The following is a 21,110-nucleotide window of genomic DNA, read 5'->3' as shown; positions in this document are numbered from 1 at the left end:
TGCAGGCTAAAGTACTTGTGTTTTAAAATGTGATGAAAAGTGATATATTTCACTAATCATTAGTGCAAAAGAAAGGGAAATTACTGTAATGACAAGGCCATGTGTTGTAGGTGACAGAATGATAACATTTTCATGGTTGTAGCTATAACTAATGAGCTATGAAAAGAACATTCACCTGGAAAGCTATCAAACATCATGACAATAAACTTAGTAAGCATATCTTTATCTTATGTTTCTTACAGCAATAAAGACATCAAAACACTTTAAAACAAGAATGACTGTATATCAAGTCATGTTTAAATTTTTTCACATATTTAAATTTTAGGAAGAATCTTTTAGGGGTGATTGTGGCTATACAAACACAAATATGTACTTATGTGAATTTGAACTACACCGTACTATACCAGGGTTTTTGTCCATTTGGTGACCATAAAACATAAAGTTATTGTGGTCCTAGTCATAGCTCTTACTATGAAGATAATATGGTAACATTCCCAACAGGGGAATCTGTTAAAAAACTAATGAGTCCTCATTTAATCAGCTTAAAATTGCTGTATACTGTTTTACAGAATTGATAATTTTCAAGTATATTATTTTTGACTATATTGTGTGACTATATGACAAGGTTTATAACAATGCGACTGTTACTGTTATAATCTTGACTTAAATATTGATAGGGTAAACAAAACAATTAAAAATATATTTAAAAAGAGCAAATTTGGCAGAACTGAAATAATTTCTAAAATGTACATTGGGTTAGGTCACAGCCAAAGTTATATAGGAACAAAATGTCACTTTTATCATTCTAGATATGTTGAAATGTGTTTATCATCTAATCCCAAAATTATCTGCATTACTGCAGTAAAGAGCTTTAGAAATCCCATAAACCTGATTAATCTGATCAACAACAACTTGTAATAGGAAATGTGATGCAGTTGTTTACAATTCCATAAGTGACACAACATTTTATTTTTAAAGATGCTTCCATAAACAATCTAGGCCTAAGTAAAAGTATTTCTATTACAATAAGAGTGAAAGGAAATAAGTTATTAGTTGGGCTTGGTAGCATACATATTATTAAACTTTTTATGAGTTCATGTAAATCCATAAAAGATTGTTTGATAACTGTCAAAAACATAGTTCGTGTTCGTGTGCGTTTTTGCATGTGAATGTACCATGTGTGAATCGACGACCTTCAGATGAAGTGATTATTTTGACATCCACTGGACGCCTGATGATGACTTCTGTATGAAGTCGAAACTAGTTGCGTGACGAAAAATTGTGACTATTGGATTACTAGAAGCAGGTATTTAAACCAATTTAAATATAATATTAATACGAATAATTGGTTAATACGAATAACAATGGTTTCTGTGAATTTTTTAGATTTTCTATTAGCTTTTGTAGATATTAAGATCTTATTTACGGGGGTTTTTAATTTTAAAGTTACCAAATGTTTATTATTTTTATGTTTTTGTATTCAAAATTTAAGTACCTACCATTTTGATTCAATATTACATACAATAGGCCTACAAATAAGAATTTAATATCAACTAAGAGACTAGAGAGATCAAAATAGTAACAGTTAAGCCACAACATGTTATCAGTGTGAATGATAAGCCTACCTGATATGTCTGAAGGGTAAAGGAAGGTTTGGAGGTTGTAGTCAAATGCATGGTGAATTGTCGCTGACACAACCACAACTAACCACCAAACAACACAATAGACCAGCGGGGGACCATGTAATACTACTGGAGGCTGGGAAATGTGAGAGCTTAGTGGCAGTACTGAGTACTCCCTCTCTCTCAATCCCTCTTACTCTCTCCCTCCCTCACAGCTTTTCTCCAATTGTCACACAAATAGACTTGTTTACATCTTCTAAATTGTCTTAAACTCTAAAATGAGTTAGGTAATAATCTCAGGTAGTTGTTTGTTGTGAGGTAAAGACTTACTGGTGAACCACAGCTTTAACATAGAGATTTTTCACTTAAATGTAGAGAGTTCAAATGTTAACATGAAGATTTCACTCTTTAACTTGGAGGTTTTCCTTTTTAAAATTAAATATTTTAAACGTAAAAAAATGGATATTACTCTTAAAACGGAGATTTTACAATTACTTTACAGCAACAATTAATTGTTCTGTCTTATAGGGTGTTGAATAAAAAAAAAATTTATTAAATTTAACTGGTGATTTACTACATACATTTACGAATGAGATGTTAACGTAATTATCAAAACAGTCTAGCCTTGTTAGAAAATAATGTTCATAAATAAACCCAATTGTATTAAATTTTTTTTTAAGCAACAGATTTCCCACAAAATAGTATCTGCCGACTAAAATTGAAATCAGAAGAAAGAAAGCATATAAAAATTGAATTTTTAATAATCTATTTAACAAGACACTAGTTTAACTTTAATTGAATGAACAGTTCCCGAATCACACTCAACCAGTTCTCTACAACTGTCTATTGTGGAGCAATACTTCAAACAATGAGTTGGTGTTCCCACTGATTAACTGAGAGAATACTGCCCTTGTACTATTTACCTACAAACATTAAACCTTCAGTTCTTTAAACATTTAATTAATCTCTCTGCATGAATAATTGCTTATGGAAAAGCTGTTTACTAGAAAATAATAATGCAAACATGCTGTTGAGGGTGTTGAAGTCCTTTATGATGGTGACACAGACAAATTAAATGGGTATTTTGAGCTATATATAAATTCAGAGCTAAGAATTTAGTAAAACGATCTGTGCAGCTTTATTGCTGACTAAAACCAGCAGTTTCTTTAGCTTGATAAAAACCAAATGACAATTGGTAGCTGGGTCCAGATTAGAACCATCAAAAAGCAACTAAATTTCTACGCAACTGACAACCTTCTGATGAATAGGCAAACTCAGCTACCCATATGCCATCATAATTTTAACGATTTTTAACATTTCCTCAATCAGGGTCACACACTGAAAATCCTAGAGCCAGGCTAAAGTGTTTTTAGATTTTAGACGACTGCACAAATATTTTCCAACAGTCCCAGCCCATACAATTTTTTTTAGTTTCAATGCCATCTTCAGCTTTAATTCATACACAATCAGTACTGGAAGACTAAATAAAGTTGCTAATAAAATATAATATCCTATATGTGATATCATTTATCTCTGATACATGTGAAAAATAAATGTGGACTTGGATGTTTGGCTAACCAAAATTGTGTGGATTTTCAATTGTATTCTTACTTTTCTATGATATAATAATGATTCAAATTCAAATTCAAAACTTCTGTATTTGTTTCATGTACAGCAATACAATAAATAGCGTCACTCAGTACATTGCATTGAATTGTTCAGTTATGAAATTTACAGTTATGTAGCATCAGCATTCACATTGATTAAATCGTACAACTCTTCAAGAGAGTAAAATGCATTTCTGATCAAAAAACTTTTGAGTTCGCTTTTGAACTTGTTTTGATTTTCTATGTTCAATATTTCGTTTGGAATATGTTTTAAGAATACAGAACCGGCATAGGATGGTTTTTAGCGAATTTCCCATATAGGGAATAAGCTATTACCGTAGTACTAATGGTAAGACCTGGACGCGGGACCGATTTTTTTTTTTCATTTTGAGGTCCCTAGAGGCCAAAAACACCATCCGTTCAAATTCATATATTATATATATATATTTATATATATATATATGTGTGTCCGTCAGCACGATAACTCGAGCAAAAATGATCCGATTTTGATGAAATTTGGTACAAACGTGTAAACGTACGTTTATTCGAACGAGTTCGCGATCCAGCATGATCGGACCATGGGAACGGGGGTTTACGGGGGGTTTTATGAGGTAAAAATAGGTTTTTCCCATTTTTGACCCAAAAAACATAAAATTTAGCAATTTCTTTCCAAACCATTTTGTAGAGCTTAAAAAAACAAATAATTTAGTACCTTTATTGAAGCGTTATTATGCGCCTAATGGTTACGGAGAAAATTCAAAAAAATTGTAAATTTAAAATTCCCATGTTATTCTTATGGAGAATAAGTAAACTGTTGTAGTTTGCTTGTTTGTGAACATATTTTGATCAAATTTGGAAAATGTTTTTATTTCTTACTAACTATTCACATTTTACAAAAAAAAAACAGTTTTACCCTCCCTGATGCAGCAAACCTAAGTACTTGTTAAACTAATTCTATTTAAATCAAGAATAAATGTTATATTTTTAAGTAGACATTTCAGTATAAATCCAATTAGTCAAATGGAAATTCGCTTAGTCTGCAGGTTTGCTGCTGCGGGGGTATTTTTTATATAGCTCAGAATTAATTGTGAAAAGGTAAGACAATTTTTTTTTTCTGGTCTTGTATTTATGTAATCTTCATGTGTTGTAAAATTGGCTTTATTTTTCCTGACATGCATAATACACTCAAGGATATACAAACTATAGACGGTTAATATATTTTGGTTAATAAAATGCTCCCTTACAGATTCATCAAACTCGAGATTTAACGGCTCTTATAGCTCTTTTTTGACTAATTAAAATTTCACAAAGGTTTTGTCTGGTTGTACCTCCATACACACAAACTCCTTAAGATATATGGAAGCGCACGAGGGCATGAAAAACAATGTTTAGAACTTTGGAATTTCAAAGATAATACAATCTTTTAAAGGCATAAGTTCCTGAGTTTATTTTTCCTAAAAGATGGACTGACGAGAATGATCAGGATTTTTTCCTATGGCAAACTCAGATTAGTAATGTGTCCTTAATTTTAAAGACATAGTCTTAAAGTAGTTAAAGACATAGACAAAGTCTTAGTTTATTGAACGATATATTATAACTTGATCATGCAGGTTGTTGTAAGCTAATCAAAAATTTGGATAGTAACTTTTGTTTTGCCTGGTGAGAGGAGAGTGGTCACAGTGTTTAGACATTGGCACGCGCTTGGGCCCCTAATCACTCAGAGCAGTAGCGCCGAGCCGGCATAGTGGTAGTGACAATACGATGCATTGGCACTACCGCTCAACAACATCCCAACAGCCTTCGTAACGAATTTGATGCGTAAAGTTGTAAAATAGTAAACTTTACCAACAATTAATTCTTCTAATGGACTTCAAAATTAGAATGCTTTATCAGCCAGATTTTTTAAAAATCTATTTGCAAAATATGTTAAGTTAAGTTATCGCTGTTCATTTTTATTTGTAGATAGACATTAAAAAAAGAATGTCCCCTTCGACGTGTGCTCCCTGGGGGCTTGCGCCCATAGAGGAAGGGTCTCTCTCTATTTGGAAATCCGGCCCTGAGAATGCTTATGTAAGGCAACTTCAGGACCAGATGTCAAACTGGACACAAATAGACTATTGTTCTAGGACATATGAACCTCAATCTTTTCTGATTAAAAAACAGTTGACTTCACTCACCTCTTTCGAAGAAAGTGCGCAAGTCCGGTTGGGTTCAGTCTTATTTTCCTCGCCAAGTGTATGAGCGAACATCTTCTTATGAGCTCTTCTAAACTCTTCCATCAGCTGTTGATGCTGTTCAACCTTTTCTTTGTCCATCCCGCATTTGTGAAGATCAACTTTGGGTGGCCTTAGATCACTGGGACCCTCTTTAGCACGCTTCTGTAAAATAAAAAAATGACACAATTATGTTATTCCAAAACTACTAGTACAAGTAAAGTTACACTTTAGTTGCATTTTTAAATGGAATTATTGGGGAGAGAAGGAGGAAGTCCCTTTAAACTTATAGAATTTTCTAAGAAAGGATTTTAAACACTTCTAAGCTACTCTGGGAAAAGGTACAAACCTCTAAAATGCTTTTGAGGATATTCTAGGGATCAAAACCATCCCTACTGCACCTCAAGATAATAACCACTGGACTAGCGATACACCTGCAACTGTATGGCTGCGCCTTTGGAGACCTCAAGGTTTTACACTCATAATGAACTAGACAGGTTACTTGTGCTGTAACTATAGGAAGGACACAGGCTTAGGAAAAAGATTGCAGCAAAGGTACGGTCGGAAAAAATGATTGGGTTGCGATTGGCACTAAAGAGATTGACTCGGACCAAAAACAATTTTTGGGTCAAACTCGCATCGGGTCATTTATAATAGTGGTGTGCAAGCTGCTCCATGTCCGTGAATGCAAGCTTTTTATTCTTGCAATAGCAAACAGCGTCTATGAAGATTGCACAATCGAAAACAAAATGAAGTGTCGGCTAACTGGTAAGTTATAATGATTGTGATAGTACACAATGGTGTCAATTCAAACAAGAATTTGAAATACTCTTCATAGCCTCTGTTAATGAAGAGCAGTCAGACATTAAGAAGGCCCTTTTTCTTAACATTGGCGGTAAATGCAGTGGAAACATTTAATTTGCTCAAAAGATGAGTCTTATGATAATGTGATAAAAGCTTTTGACGATCACTTTAAACCACACTCAAATATTGTTTTTAAGAGATATACGTTTTTTCCAGCTGAGACAGGAGGAAGAGGAAAATATTGACAGTTTTGTTTCAAAAATAAAAAAGCAGGCAGTGTTTTGCAATTTTCAGGATTTTAATATTTCAAGAGATGTATTTGTGAATGGAATTACTGGAAGCAGGATCAAACAAAAGCTAATTTCCGAAACTAAATTTACGCTTGACAAAACAATATCAACACGATTGTCTGCAATTTATTGTAAACCCATAGTGGTTTATAGTAATAATTATTTTAAGAAATCAAAAGCTATCTGATTTGGGTCGAGCCGATTTAGACAGTCACAATTTTCACAGTCATAAAATCGACGAGACCTAAAGTAAAATGTACTGGCTCTCAGACCCATACTTACTGGGAGGTCCAGGAAAGAGGGGGTTTTGGGGACACCTTTGTTTGACAAGGAGCTGAAAACTTCTTGGTCTGATGTAGGGTTTACACAGCAATCTTAAACTTTAGTTATTCATGCTTGATAGAGCTAAAACAAAATGTCAACTCATCATGTCTTGTAGTGACCCTAAGTGGATCTCACACCAGAAAAACTATAAAAAAAAAAACTGTTACATGAAAATTCAGAACTAACCTCAGATCTCCTCTGCAGCTCCTGACTGATGGCGCTGCAGAGACTGTTGGCTCCAGCACTGGCGTTGCTAGAGAAGGAACTGACAGATGAACTGTTGGTCAACTGGCACAAGCTACTGTCACTCTGTAACAGAATGTCAATCTTCAAAATAACATCAGTCATAGGTTGAATTTGGAAGTAGTAGCTCGAATTTTTTTAAATGAGAGGTTAGTTCACCTTGATTTCTTGCGATTCTTATACCTCCTATAAGGGTGGATAATGATCGTTTCAGTGAAAGACTATGTCATCTAACACTTATACCAATACTCCGGTCTGACAGGCCCACGGGAATTTTCACAAACACATGTTAGCAACACTGTTTACTTGAGGAATTCCATTCCCCCAATACCTTCCCCCATTATCCTCCCCTACCTGTTGATATATTGTTTATTCATCTTGCATGGGTGCTGTGACCTTGACAGGGTTGTCTGTTCATAACATGTGCGTCTCAGAAGCCCAGCGTTAGTGTATTTTAAAGGGGGGTCTCACAAACCCAGGGTTTTGGTTTGTGTGTTTCTAAGCGGGGTCCATTACTTTCAAATGGGGTCTCACAGACTGGGGGTTTCGGTTAGCGTCAGCCTTGGTAGGGTTTCGGTATTAGTGTTAAAATCCTTGTCAAGAATATCAATCTTCACTCATATTTAGGTAGTCAAAATATTAAACTTGCACACACAAACATTTTAGACAAAACATTTAAAAATAAATATTCAACTACAACTGTTGGCTCAGGTAGCACTGCTCAGTTGACATGTACAGAACGAATGAAAACCAGTGCTGTAGTCATAAATTTTTTAGACCAAGAATGATCACCATTGTTGCAAAATAAAAGGGGTAACTTCCAGAGAAGTGATAGGTTCTTTGGAAAAGCAGAGTGGAGTGATAGCTACTTTTCCAACTGGCACATGCAGGAAGTTCTACAAACTGAATGTTAGAGTAACCCAAAAAATACACTAGATTAGACCAACTATTTACCTGGTTGTTTGTGGTTTCTTCATCCCCGCTCTGATGTACTTCTACAAGCACCGTCGTTGTCTTTGTTTCTAATTGCTGCGAAACCATGCAGATCTCTGCTAACTGTTGTAATCAAACACAAAATTAGTTTAAGTAGGCCTACCAGTAGAAAGTATAATTTAAAATCAATTGTTGAAAGTGGTTGTCAATCTTTTCACAGTAAAACGACTCATTGTCGAGTCATTAGACAGACAACCGCTGAATTTACGATGTACAGTACACTCCCTCTTATCCGGACTCCTCGGGACCGAGGCCAGTCCGGATAACGGTTTTTCCGGTTAAACCGACATCCCCAAAAACTTGTTAAAACAGAGCATTTACTGTGATATTCAACTTAAATTTAGGAGAGCATTGTATTTATTCATGTGATAACTGGTCTCAAATCTTTCCCACAAGAACAGTTGTTTCAGGACCGCCCACTTCCTGCTGATCTAGTCCGGTTAAACCAATGTGCTGATAAAAATTGTCCGGTTAAAGAGATGTCATTTCCGCCGAGTGTAGTCCGGTTAAACAGATGTCCGGTTAAAAGGTGTCCGGATAAGAGGGAGTCTACTGCATGTAGATTGTCAATCATTTTGCAACCTTAGTTCCTGCATTGGGAAATATGGAAGATGAAAAAGATGAACATATTAGAAAAATTTACATAAAACCCACAATGAAAACGTATTGATGCTATGACAGAATAATAAAAAAAAGTTTATTATGATTTGATTAACACGTTCAGCATAGTATTATTTCATTTCACTATTAGCATACCGGTACTGAAAATGTCATTTTCAAATTTCAAATGCAAGGCGAAGCCGAACATGTCAGGCCAAAGCTTATGTAATTAGCTTAATTATTTTTATCAGTGTTATTTCCAAGAACAAGGCAAAGCTGAGGGTCTGAATAACTAATTGCATCCAGAAAATCACTTTTAGCACAAGCTATGAATGATAGTTTTCATCACAACAAAAAAATACTCACATACTGAATAACAGGCCTCAGTAAAATTAGAACTATCATATTTCCTAATAAACACTATTCTAAAATAAAAATAAAGGCAAAGCGTATATAGGAAAGGAAAACCTACATAAAGGGAAAATAAGTTCAAGATCAAGGTTATGTTCATTGGGCAATTAACAAACATGGACTGTAGGCTAAAAACACAGCAAATAATAGTGCATGCATATTTCTGTTCACATTTATATTGTTTGAGGATAAAACAGCTGATTTCAACAAATAGAGAAAACAAACAATATAAATTGTAAACCCACACATTGCTTTAAAATCTAAATCATATCTTGGGAAACAATTACTTTATTTATTATCAATTTTGAATTGTACCGGTTTGAATTGGCAATTCACCATTGAAGTAAATAATCGGTAAATGAAATGAAATCAGCTGGTATTGAAATTAGCTAATCAATCTGTAGGGAGTGATTTAAATCTTTAAAAATAATTTTATTACAATAACAAAGGCCCTTTCTGTTATCAAGGATTAAGTTGAAAGGGATAGGAAGGGCAGTAAAGTGTTTCTATGCTAAAACATACCAATATAATGTAACAAGGGGATCAAAATAATTACCTTTGTACAAGGAGTTTTCTCATTTTCTGTGTCTGGTCCAACACGAATAACTGTACAAGGACCATCTGAAAAACATTTAAAATTTAAGTTAGCACTTTCAATAGCAATATTTAAAACTTATTCTATATTTTTTACCAGCCCAAAAATATTTAATACCATAAAGTAGCTATCACATGACTCTCTTGTTAATTTTTCTTTACTCTTCACACTAGACTAAACCAACTATGGCAACTCTAAAATAAAAATAAAACTCTAAAAATGATTAGGGTAGGGATCAAAACTAAGAACGGTAATAGTACTGATAGTCATCAAAGAAAATTTTAGCTTCAATTAAAAAAACCAACAAAGGATGATCCTTGACGACCCAAATGATGGCTTATCAAAATCTGATTTACTTTACAACCAAAAGCCTGATGGTAATTTTAGATTTTATGTGTTTGGCTGATCTGAGTTAAATGCAAGTTTAGTGTACTTCCAGTTAGACTTGTTCAGCTTAATGGTACATTTAAAACGCTTATGTCACAATTCAAACTGTAAACCAATTACTATCAATTATTTTAGCAGTACCATAAACTCTCATTGATTCAGACTTTGATTTAAAACGTCCAAATTAATGAAAATGCTTAATGATTTAATAAAATTATATTTATAGAAAGACGGGCTGTGCTATTCCGGAACGACCACCATGATGTTCTCAACTGATGAATTACTACCTACTAACTTTAAGCAACAGTTATCATTGTCTGTTAGCACAGCTGTGTATGACTCTATACAACCGCAATTGCTACTAGTCTTTTTTTTCTAGGACGCTAGGCACGAGCCTGGGATTGTTTTTCACATTACTACAGTCTAGACCTAGGGGTTACGGCATTATCACTTAAATAAAATCCATTGGTGATTTGGCGGGATTTGAACCCGGGACCCCAGGAACCGGAGTCCCGCGCTCTAACCACTACACCAGCTCGCTCCCTGCTATTGGTCTTTAGAAGTAGTGTGGAGGCTACTTTTTTTAACCTAATGCATGGCGTGCCAGTGTCAGAGACCCAAATTTTCAACTCGCTGTTTTTGACCCAAAACATATTTTAAAAATTATAGGGCAGAAGTCTTTGGTGTAATTTACAGAGAATTAGGTCTATGGCCATGACAATGACATTGTTATCTTGAGATGAAAACACAATTTTGAAAGTGTCTCTGGTTAGATTAAGGGTGTTCGGCCCATTTTTAAAAATATTTTATTTTTATTTTTTTTTCTTACCAATTCATTAAGCTATTATTAAGAATGGAAAAAAAGGGTTTTAAAAATTTTTCCCCATTTACCAAGTGACATATAGTGCTTTAAAGTGTACTCTCGTTTTACCATTAAACTCAAGAACGGATGTAGACTGAGACACCAAAAATTACAAAAACCATTGTTTAATGCACCTTAACTTCATGAGCTATTTCAATTTTCATAAAAGTTATAAATAAAAATGTGACATTTTTTTAAAAATCAATGTCAAAATCAAAATCAATGTTGGTATTGCAACAAAAGTTAGCTCATAAGACGGACAACTAATGGAAGTATAAATAAAAAATTAATAACATTAAAAAACTTAAACAGTTTAGGAATGTAATGGTAAACAAAATGTTGGCAAAATACGGTTGCGAGGCGTTGCGTGTGTGTACAGTGCCCAGACGCGCACTCACGGCGCGCGGGCGCACGCTCGTCCCTCCCCGTTCCCCCGCGCCTACACCACTCTCTCCTCGTTCCCGCGCGCTCTTCTCAACAACTGTCTACCTGTCACCGGCCACGTGTTCGAGTTGCATAGGACAGTTTGTGTTTATTGTGCTGCGATTGTATGGTACCTTAGTGTTTAAGCTTTCATATATTTTTTGTGATTTAAACTTTGTTCTAGTTTATTATTCTGATACACCATGTCCCCCTTCACATATAAAATAAATATACTTAACTTTATTAGATTCCAAAGAATTTCATTACCCACAACACTATATTACAAAAAAAAATAAAAATGGTAAAAAGGCTCATAAAACATAAAAAAATCATCAAACAACTCAAAACGACAAATAAATTATGCACGTAACAAAATAGTATCATAACAAAGATATTTTTACTGATAAACCCCATGTTATTACAAATTCAACGATAAAATTATGCTTAGAATAAAAATATAACTAATCAGCCACAGTTAAACCACTGTTATCTAACATAATTATCATAAATAGTTTTTTTTTTGCCGTGGAAACATCAAGCAAACCTTCAGTCGTTGAGTACGGTTCGCGGTGATGTCACCGTCTTGTGTTGTACTCACTGGTCACCGTGTGTATTGAATATGACTATGAAATATCTATACTGTATTATGTTAACAAATGCGTACCACCACTCAACTACCTCGCATAGGACCAGCTCGTTATCATGACTAAAACCCTTTTATGACTTGATGAATTCAAAGTTAGATGTTCCAAATAAGGTGCCGTCAATGAGTCATTTGAGCCGTTCACTTCAAGGCAAGGATTTCCCGACAACAAAATCCATTACAGTATTCTAAATTGAAAAAAATGTTGCACAAATATTTTTGACTGATGCCACTTTTCATCGAGAAACTGGTAATTTATTTGATGTTAGTAAAGCTTGGATGGTAGCTATTTGTTTGGTAATGAAAGCAGAACAAATAAAATGTTCAGTTCGAAACTATGCCCAAAGGAAAAAACAATGTTTTCCTAAATATAAACGCATTGTAATACCAATGAAACTAATTTTATAGATCGCAACAACACAAAATGTAAATAAAAAACCATAGCTGTTTACGTAAATAATATTACGAGCGAACCACATAATATTATTTCAACATTTTACAGCTGAAATAAATAAGCTTTTTAAGCTTTTTTGCATAAATTGTCGGGCATTTATGCAAAATAGGCATTTATACGGTTATAAATACCCGGTTATTTTATGTCATGCATCTTAATTGAATTACAATAATGCACACAGAAAAATATATTTCACTAACGACATCCATTATCTGATTTCATACGAACGTGGCTTGTTGTGTTTATAAATCAATAAACTTTGATATATTATTATAGGCGAGCATTGAGACAACAAAATATGCGAAAAATAATCGTTTTGGACGTTTTGGTTCAGCCTTGTTTCACGACCATCCTATTGTATGGAAGTACCTATGTCGGTAGTAGTGGCTTCACATGTGTTTCCATGCTGTTGTTAATACTTCAATACTTTTCAATGAAATGGCGACCATACAAATTATATATTTTAAGTTTTTACCAACGTCTCAACAAAAATCCCCTGCGAATCCCTGTCATTAGGCTCCGCTTCTGATTTGGTCTCGACCAGCAATAAGCCCGGCTTTCACATCATTAGGCTCTGACTCGTGAACCCGTTTTTTGGTCGATGCTTATACAGTACAGGGTGTTTTTTTTTTTAAACTTGCATCTTTATTTATGAAAAAACCGCAATAGATAGAAATATGCAGTTTGCGGGAATCATCTATTGACGTAGAGGGCCCAATTTTTTTTTAATTCAACGTTACATTCACATCCCCCCTTTCCCCCTGCACCTAACTTAATTTTTTTAAATAGCAAGGTACCCCTTGTGACATATCAAATGAAAGAGCATGAAAAAAGAAAATGTTTGGTTAAATTTATTTTTCATTTGATATGTCACAAGGGGGGGTACCTTGCTATTAAAAAAAAGTTATGGGTATGGGAAAAGGGGGGGGGGAATATCTCACAAATTCATGAGCCGATTTTAATTTTTTTTTCACCGAACATTTTCTTTTTTCATGGTCTTCCATTTGATATGTCACAAGGAGTACCTTGCTATTAAAAAAAATTAAGTTCCGGGGGGGGAGGGGGGAAATATCTCTCAAATTTATGAACCGATTTCCAATTTTTTTTCATCAAACATTTTTTTTTCATGTTCTTTCATTTGATATGTCACAAGGAGTACCTTGCTATTAAAAAAAATTAAGTTCCGGGTGGGAGGGGGGGGGGGGGAAATATCTCTCAAATTTATGAACCGATTTTCAATTTTTTTTTTTCATCAAACATTTACTTTTTTCATGTTCTTTCATTTGGTATGTCACAAGGGGTACCTTGCTGTTTAAAAAAAATAAGTTGGGGGCAGGGGGGAAAGAGGGGGAATGTGAATGTATCGTTGAATTTTAAAAAAAATTGTGCCCCCTACGTCAATAGATGATTCCCGCCAACTGCATATTTCTATCTATTGCGGTTTTTACATAAATAAAGATGCAAGTTTAAAAAAACACCCTGTATAGTCTGCGACCAGCGTCTGGTCGCGGACCATGAAGTCCCGAGCTCGTGAACCGCCCCTTTGTGTTTGTTGTGTTGCGATTGTATGGTACCTTGTTTAAGCTTTCATATATTTTTGTGATTTAAACTTTAAATATAAGCTGGTTAAAAATATATAAAACGCTCTCTAGAACTATGAGGTTATTTTATTTACTCTGATTTTGTCATTGATTATAGGAAATAAGTATAGTAAGATTAGTAGACCACCGAGATAAGCACACCATCAATGTATAAAAGTCGAGGCTCTGTACACGAGTCTTAAAAAAGGGTATGCAAATTATTTTACTGCTCAACTTTTTTAGGAAAGGGTAGGGAAATCCATTTTTTACAAATTTTAATTCATCTGGGTAGCTTTTTGTTTACAATCAACGTTTTTGAATGATTGAACTTTGTTTGGATTAGGCCCGGAAATATTGATGTCATAATGAAGGAGATCAAGAATCCTCAGGAATACGATTTAAATTACCACCACAACCTCAGACGGGTTTTATCCAAAGATATACAGATGAATGACATAGATCGAGCACAACGTCATCATTGACCTAGGATACTGATTTTATAAATATACCCAAAAAGAGGTTTAGTATTACAAAATATCCAAAGGCAAATAAAAAAAAAATCTGTGTGACTTAGTTTCAAATATTATTATTATTACTGTCACACTATTAGAGCCAGTGTGTTAAAAACATATGAATTATTGATACATTAATATTATGTATTACTATAACAGTAAGCGCAAACACCAATCAAAATAAGATAGTCGATTTGTGTCAGTTAGCAACGTGATTTGGTTCAGGGTTGCTAGCCCGGACCGCGGATACGACGGGCCGTGCCCGTGCCAGGCCTCGCGTATACGAGAAGCAGTGATGCAGTGTGTGGTGTGAGGAGGGGTGAGGGGGGACAGCTGAAACACACACCTACAGCGCTGCCTCCAAACGGACATCCAAGCGCGCGCGGTGGCGACGGGTAGAACTACTGCTCCTCAACTTCAGACTAGCCTAGCGGCCAAACGGCCTTAAATGCAATCACTGGTCACACACTAAAAACCAGCAAGCAAAAACAAAACTGGATATTTTACTGTAGTGCATTACCTACTGAAGCTGTAAGAAATGTTCATAAACAGCTGTCAAATGGCTGTCCAGATTCAGTGAGATTGGTCGGACAATTGAGGTTTCACTGTTTGGTGTTATTGATCGCTTTTGATGATAACCATCTAAAAACCTCAAGGTAAACATTTTGGAAAGAATTCAAGTGTAAATATTTTCATCAACGTGATTACCTGTGGTTTGGGGCTTGACAGAGAACTGCGAAGGATGAACAGGTCTGTCTGAGTCTTTGCTTCTCTCTCCTGACAATCTACTGGAATGGAAATCATAAGTAATATTGCTTCTAAAATGCTACTGCAAAATAGTGACACAACAAAAATATGTAACTATATTCTCAGTCCCGTCACAGAGAAAGAAAGGTACAGAGGATATATGTTTATGGTACAAACATATCCTTCCATCATCATCCTTCCAGTTCTGGTATGTTTTGGCAGAAATATACTTGTGGCTAGCAAGAAAGAGGCTGAACAGCGAGCACTGAGCCAAAATTCATATTGCACAGGACACAGGGTCTTCCTCCACCATGAGCGTTGTAGTACATGGGGAGATAGGTCGATGCGGACTTTGCCGTAGACACCACCACTAGAGCTAGACACCAAGCGTATCATGGAAAGTATTCTCTGTTTATTTCTCTGTGGTACAGTTAAGGTACAAATTAATGGGATGGGTGGAAACTTTAAATTGTATAATATTCATTTTTGATCTAACAGAATTTCGCTCAGTTACTTAAATCTATTTTATGTAAGTCTCTACAAACATTAAACTGGTTTTTAAAAACAAGTTAGACCTATTCAACGCAACGACCACAAAGCAAATGTTAAATTTTGGATGAACAAGCTAGCCTTCCTAGTCACAGTCTGTTGCAGTGGTAGATCCCGCTTTAGATTGAGGGGGGGGGGGCGAGAAAAGCAGTGAAGCCAAAACAAAAAACAATAACCACCTTAGGTTTAAAATCCTGAATAACCCCTGTGGTATCTGAACATTATCATCGTCTTCGCCGATCGCGGCAAAATTTTTACATTACATGTAGTACAAAAAATATATGCCCTGTGGGGGGGGGTGGTCGCCCCATTCATCCCCCCCCCCCCTCTGGATCTGCCAATGGTCTGTTGTTCATTAAAACTGTGTAGAAAAAAATTTTAGTGTACAGAACTCCATAAACTTCTTGAGGTTTATTAAGGGATAATCCATACTTTAACCTAAAGTTTACAAACTTTAATCAACAGTAGTACGTAGTACTAACCTCTCAGTGTCCAACAAGGATTCCTCCCGGACCACGGAGAGTCGCTTGTGAGGCCAAGTGTCCGGACTCTGGTCTCCCGCGAGGCTGGATGCGGAGCTGTTGTATCCGGAACTCTCCCCCGGGAACAGATCCACTCCCGCTCCCTTAACCACCACTAGCTCCAGGACTCCGGAACATCTTAGGATGGACACCGCCTGATTGACATAAATTATTTGATGTTAGAAAATTACACTAATAATCACTCTGTTACCCTATATCTTTATATATAAGAAAACAAAATTTGTAGCGATAAAACACTAATATAGTTAAGTGTATTCAGAATTGAAAGAGTAAAATTTAGGTTATAGGCTAAAATATTTTAACAACGTATCAATCAAAAGTATTAAAGTATTAAGTGTTAAAGTAAACAAAATACACACATTTTAGAGTTAAGATGTCTATTATGTACTTCAGATCAGATATCATATTTTAAACTCCACAAAAAGGAGAAGGTAGTTAGAATGACAAATCCTTGTTACTAAAGATCATGTTTAGGTTATGACGTGTTATGTTGGTATTAATGGAGTAGGGGTGGGTAATTTTTGTATTTATTTTGAAACTGGGCTAGCTGTTAGTTGTTAATCATTGCACTTAAATAAGCATACAATTTAAATATTTAAAAGAAAAGTGAAATGGGTGATTAAGAAGTTATTAGAAAGGGGCTAGAGTTCAGCAGCTTAACACAGAAAAATATATTCCAGGTGTCTAATGGATACACAATGAAAGTTATCATAGCATAACACAACAGAGAAGTGAGGTAAAAAAGAAACTTGCTTATGGGCAAGTTCCCCCCTTACTTGGGGAGGGGGGCTCTAGTATGTTGGGCGTGAGTGTACGTACTCGCTTGTAGGGGAAATATACTTGTGATAAGCAAGGAAGAACTTGACTGGCTGGTTATCGCACGGGACACAGGGTCTTCCTCCACCTTAAGTGTTGTAGTATATGAGGGCGAGATGTGAAATGTTGGACTTTCCCAAAACACCAGCGACTAGTGCTAGACACCACTTAAGTGTTCCATTGAACCTTTCCTCTGTACCTTACTTCTCTGTGATGTCACTCATATTCTGTCATAGGCTATGGGCTTCTTAAGAAATTAGACTGTAATATAGCTTGTCAAACCTTGGTCTCTAAGAGACGATTTGGTGACTGGCAAAAATACTAGCCAACACTTAAGATGTGCTATCAATCCATCATTAAGAATAGCTTCAAGTAAATTATTGCAACTGTAGCTTACCAAGAATATGATTTGGTGATGTGGATGTAATCTCAGTGCTTCCATGACCTTTTGCGTATCAATAAGCCCATTGACAAATTTTGTTAGATGAGCTGAATTTTATCTTTTACCAAATACACTCCTTATACAATATCTCACCTCTGAAAAGGCAGTGTCTGGTGTGAAGACTACATTGTTACATTGAACAATCTGATCTCCTGGCCTCAGTCCTGCGCCTCTAGCCAGACTGTTCTCTTTGGTGAACTGGACAAAGATACCAGGCTTCCACTCTGGACCCTTGCATATGCTGTAACACAGAAACTGGGTCAGGTTGTGAGAAGCTTACATATGTTTGCAGTTCATGTTCCATATCCTTTTTCTAAAGTATGAGTAAAAAGTCTTCTTATATCTTTAAAAAGCGTTGATGAAAACTCACTTGAAATCCCAGGCAGTGAACTATTTCTTAACCAACTACCTTTACCAACTACTATTCAGTTTAACCGTCCCTGCCCAGGTAAAAATAGAGGTTGGTTTTTTCCCACTGAACTTGAGAACTGGCCAAATCTTTTCTAAGAATCCAAAGACATCCATTCACATATTTATTGCAGCAATAAAATATAATCGTGTCTGTCCAGGTTTAGTATTGTTGAACCTCATGAGGGAATGGAAAGCGGCTTGGTTGTACATGAATAATTATTTAAGTAATTTTCTTTCAATAGCAAGTTTGTTTGTTTTAAGCACATGAAATGATTATCGGTGTGGTTTAAATTAAGAAAACAGGCCATGGTGCAGCGCGGACAGCGCAACTCTACGTCACAGAGGTAGTTGTACTAAATTCTTACCGTTAAAATCTGAAAAACAGGCAGCTTATTTACCTGAAACATATGGGATATTGCAGTGAATCTATCAATAAATCTATCCACTAGTGTGATGTCATGGATCGTGCAGCATGGCTAATTTCTAGTGGGGCCTTGTTTAAATCCAGCTTGGTGTTTGTTTTTTTTCTAACAAAGTAGGCGTACAGTATTAACATCTTCAAGAGAAAAACGTGCAGTAATTCAGAAGAGAGACTTAGTATTAATTGGTACAGGTACAGTACTTAATAACTTTGCACACTTTCATTGTTTTACTTAAGTGTAGTATGGAAAAGTACAGTTTAACTATAGACTAACCAACATAAAGTAGACTTATAATCCCATTGTAAATTTTGAATCTTCTTTTTTGTGTCTAGTTCAATCATGTCTGGTGACACTGATCGCTTGTGTCGATGAAATTTGGTTTCTATTATTTTAGGGTTAATTTCATGTTGTGTTTTACTGTTTGGTTATATAAATAGGGGACGAGTTATTGTTTATGATTAGATTGTTTTATTTTGTTAAAAGAGGTTTTAAATTACTAGAAAAAAAAACAAATTGTAAACAAAACACCACCTCTACATTGCACCAGACAGAACTGACAATAACATTGGCTTCAGCTCATAAGGATGAGAAATCTACTATAGTCCGTGAGGCCGGCAAAGGACTCTAAGGGATTACAGCCCTCACACACACAGAGACACACCTACACACACACACATCGGTCACGCACCGTGGGGTAGGTAGGGCCCTGCTGGTGAGTGCGCGTGCGTTGGTGGAAGGGACGTTAATCCCTCAGAGTCCTTCACCAACCTCACGGACTATAGGGGTTTATGCTTTATCTATGGTTTAACTTACCCACAACCTAGCTTTGCCTTAGGAGCGACATTGATGAAGAGGTGAGCAGTGGGACAAGAGGTTCTGAGAGGATCTGGAGGTTCCCCTCCCTCCCCTCCCCCTGGTTCTGGCTCTACCAACCTCCAGGTGAGGGAATCTTGACTGCTGCTGTAGGGTGAGAACATGACACTAGTTAGTTCCCATTCTAAATTTAATAAAAGAAAACTGTTAAGGCATTTTCCAATAAATGTTAAGTACTCTATCCATTGAGTGTAAATAGAAGTAGACATACATTCCCATCTTAAGGATGCCAGTTTAAACCAATTAAGTAGTTTAGTTGAGCTGCCGAGAGATAGTGCTTGCTGATGTAAATTACTGATGACCATATGGACATGCAAAATATTTCACCAAGCCAAGAAATTTTACTATGTGAACGATAGTACTGATTATGTCAAATCAAATATTTACCAAAAACAAAATAGAGGAAAAAGGTATTTAAACAGTAGCACACTCTGAAAGATGTTAATTTTATCATGTGCAATTTGAAAACAAAATTGGCTGTAGCTATTCTAAGTGGGATGTCTGCTGGAGTACCAAAAAAAAAAGCAAAACGTTATTCCCCTGTTAATATGGCCCTCATATAAATTACCAAATCCATTATTAACTGGCCCCCTTTAACTTCCTTGGCCAAAGAATCATCATGAAATCTACAAAACCAATTGTAAAAATCCTGTCATATCCTTCCACCTTCCCAGCATTTTCAAAAAAAGTTTGTACTTTGTTCCTCTTGAATTCAAGATATTACAATACAGTAGTACGTAATGGAACCCCATTTGATTAAGGTGGTGGCAAACAGCTGTTTTCTGGACTAAATCCTTGTGTGGAAAGTTTGTTAAAACAGCGTAGTGTGGCGTAAAGGTATTAAAGTATTACTTACTCTTTTATAGGAATCATCCCCACAGCTGAAAAATAAAAATTGTATTAGAATTTTCAAACACTGGTTAAACTTTCAAAATATTGTCTATAAACTACTGTTCTAGAGGTTTGTATGGTTATGGAAAGACAGTTAAGTATCGTAGGGAACCATAAGATCAAATGGGTAGGCATCAGAGATGTGTTTCCAGATGGGCCTTTGCCCAAAGTGGCAGATTTCTCCAAAAGTATGGTGTGTGCGAGATACACTCCATACTGTACATTCTTATTTCTTAGTAATAGATTTTCCTTTTCTAATAACGCTGATGATACAGAGTGTTATTTTTTTATTTTTTTTACGCAGTCTAAATAACTACAACTATTGTAACATATTTTTAGCGACAAATCTAGCTCACATGTTGGTATCCCCGTTTGCTTTACCTCCTTGTTAATCTGCTTATATGCATTGTTGCAAGGATATCTATAAGGGTTTAGTGTTATTGGGAATTTCTTGTAAATAAGATTCAACAGATGTTTCACAAGCTCTATGTGTTTGATTATTGGTTTTCTACTGATCCGGTTTCCTAAAACTTTAGACAATTAATTATATGAAAAGTTTATTTTATTTTAGTCTATAAAAATTTATTTAAGTAATGGGACCACTTCTGGAAAGCTTATTCAAAAATTTTCTTGGCATAAAACCAATGATTTACTTTTAATGTACAAAACATAATCTTTGAACTTGCGAAAACACCATGTTTGTGTCTTTTTCAAAATAAGTTCCCAATAACACTATGACTCATAACTCATGACGATAACTGTGCAACAATGCAAATCAGCTGACTTGCAATGAAGTAAAGAAAACAGATATTCCAAAATATGAGCTTGGTTCGTCATTAAAAAGTATCTCGCAA

General features: G+C 35.5%; 1 protein-coding gene across 3 annotated transcripts in view; it reads right to left on the bottom strand.

Annotated features, from left to right (window-relative positions):
- Window positions 1-21,110, bottom strand: part of LOC128990315 (uncharacterized) — a 92,704-nt gene that overhangs the window by 23,256 nt on the left and 48,338 nt on the right. For 2 of the 3 annotated variants that reach the window (XM_054412646.1, XM_054412644.1), the window contains exons 4-12: window positions 20,222-20,246; window positions 19,306-19,452; window positions 17,753-17,900; window positions 16,342-16,535; window positions 15,272-15,351; window positions 9,664-9,728; window positions 8,058-8,159; window positions 7,047-7,169; window positions 5,407-5,607 (exon numbers count right to left, since the gene is read on the bottom strand). In XM_054412646.1, coding sequence (XP_054268621.1) covers window positions 5,407-5,607; window positions 7,047-7,169; window positions 8,058-8,159; window positions 9,664-9,728; window positions 15,272-15,351; window positions 16,342-16,535; window positions 17,753-17,900; window positions 19,306-19,452; window positions 20,222-20,246 — 1,085 coding nt within the window. The remainder of the gene's footprint in view (window positions 1-5,406; window positions 5,608-7,046; window positions 7,170-8,057; window positions 8,160-9,663; window positions 9,729-15,271; window positions 15,352-16,341; window positions 16,536-17,752; window positions 17,901-19,305; window positions 19,453-20,221; window positions 20,247-21,110) is intronic. The other variant, XM_054412645.1, reaches the window with a different exon arrangement.

The sequence above is a fragment of the Macrosteles quadrilineatus genome, unplaced genomic scaffold (genome assembly GCF_028750875.1).
Source record: "Macrosteles quadrilineatus isolate MER2022 unplaced genomic scaffold, UCM_ALF_1.0 Scaffold_3__2_contigs__length_128488019, whole genome shotgun sequence".
In the NCBI taxonomy this organism is placed as follows: Eukaryota; Metazoa; Arthropoda; class Insecta; order Hemiptera; family Cicadellidae; genus Macrosteles; species Macrosteles quadrilineatus.
The sequence above is the reverse complement of the archived record's forward strand: the minus strand, read 5'-3'. Positions and strand labels throughout refer to the sequence as shown.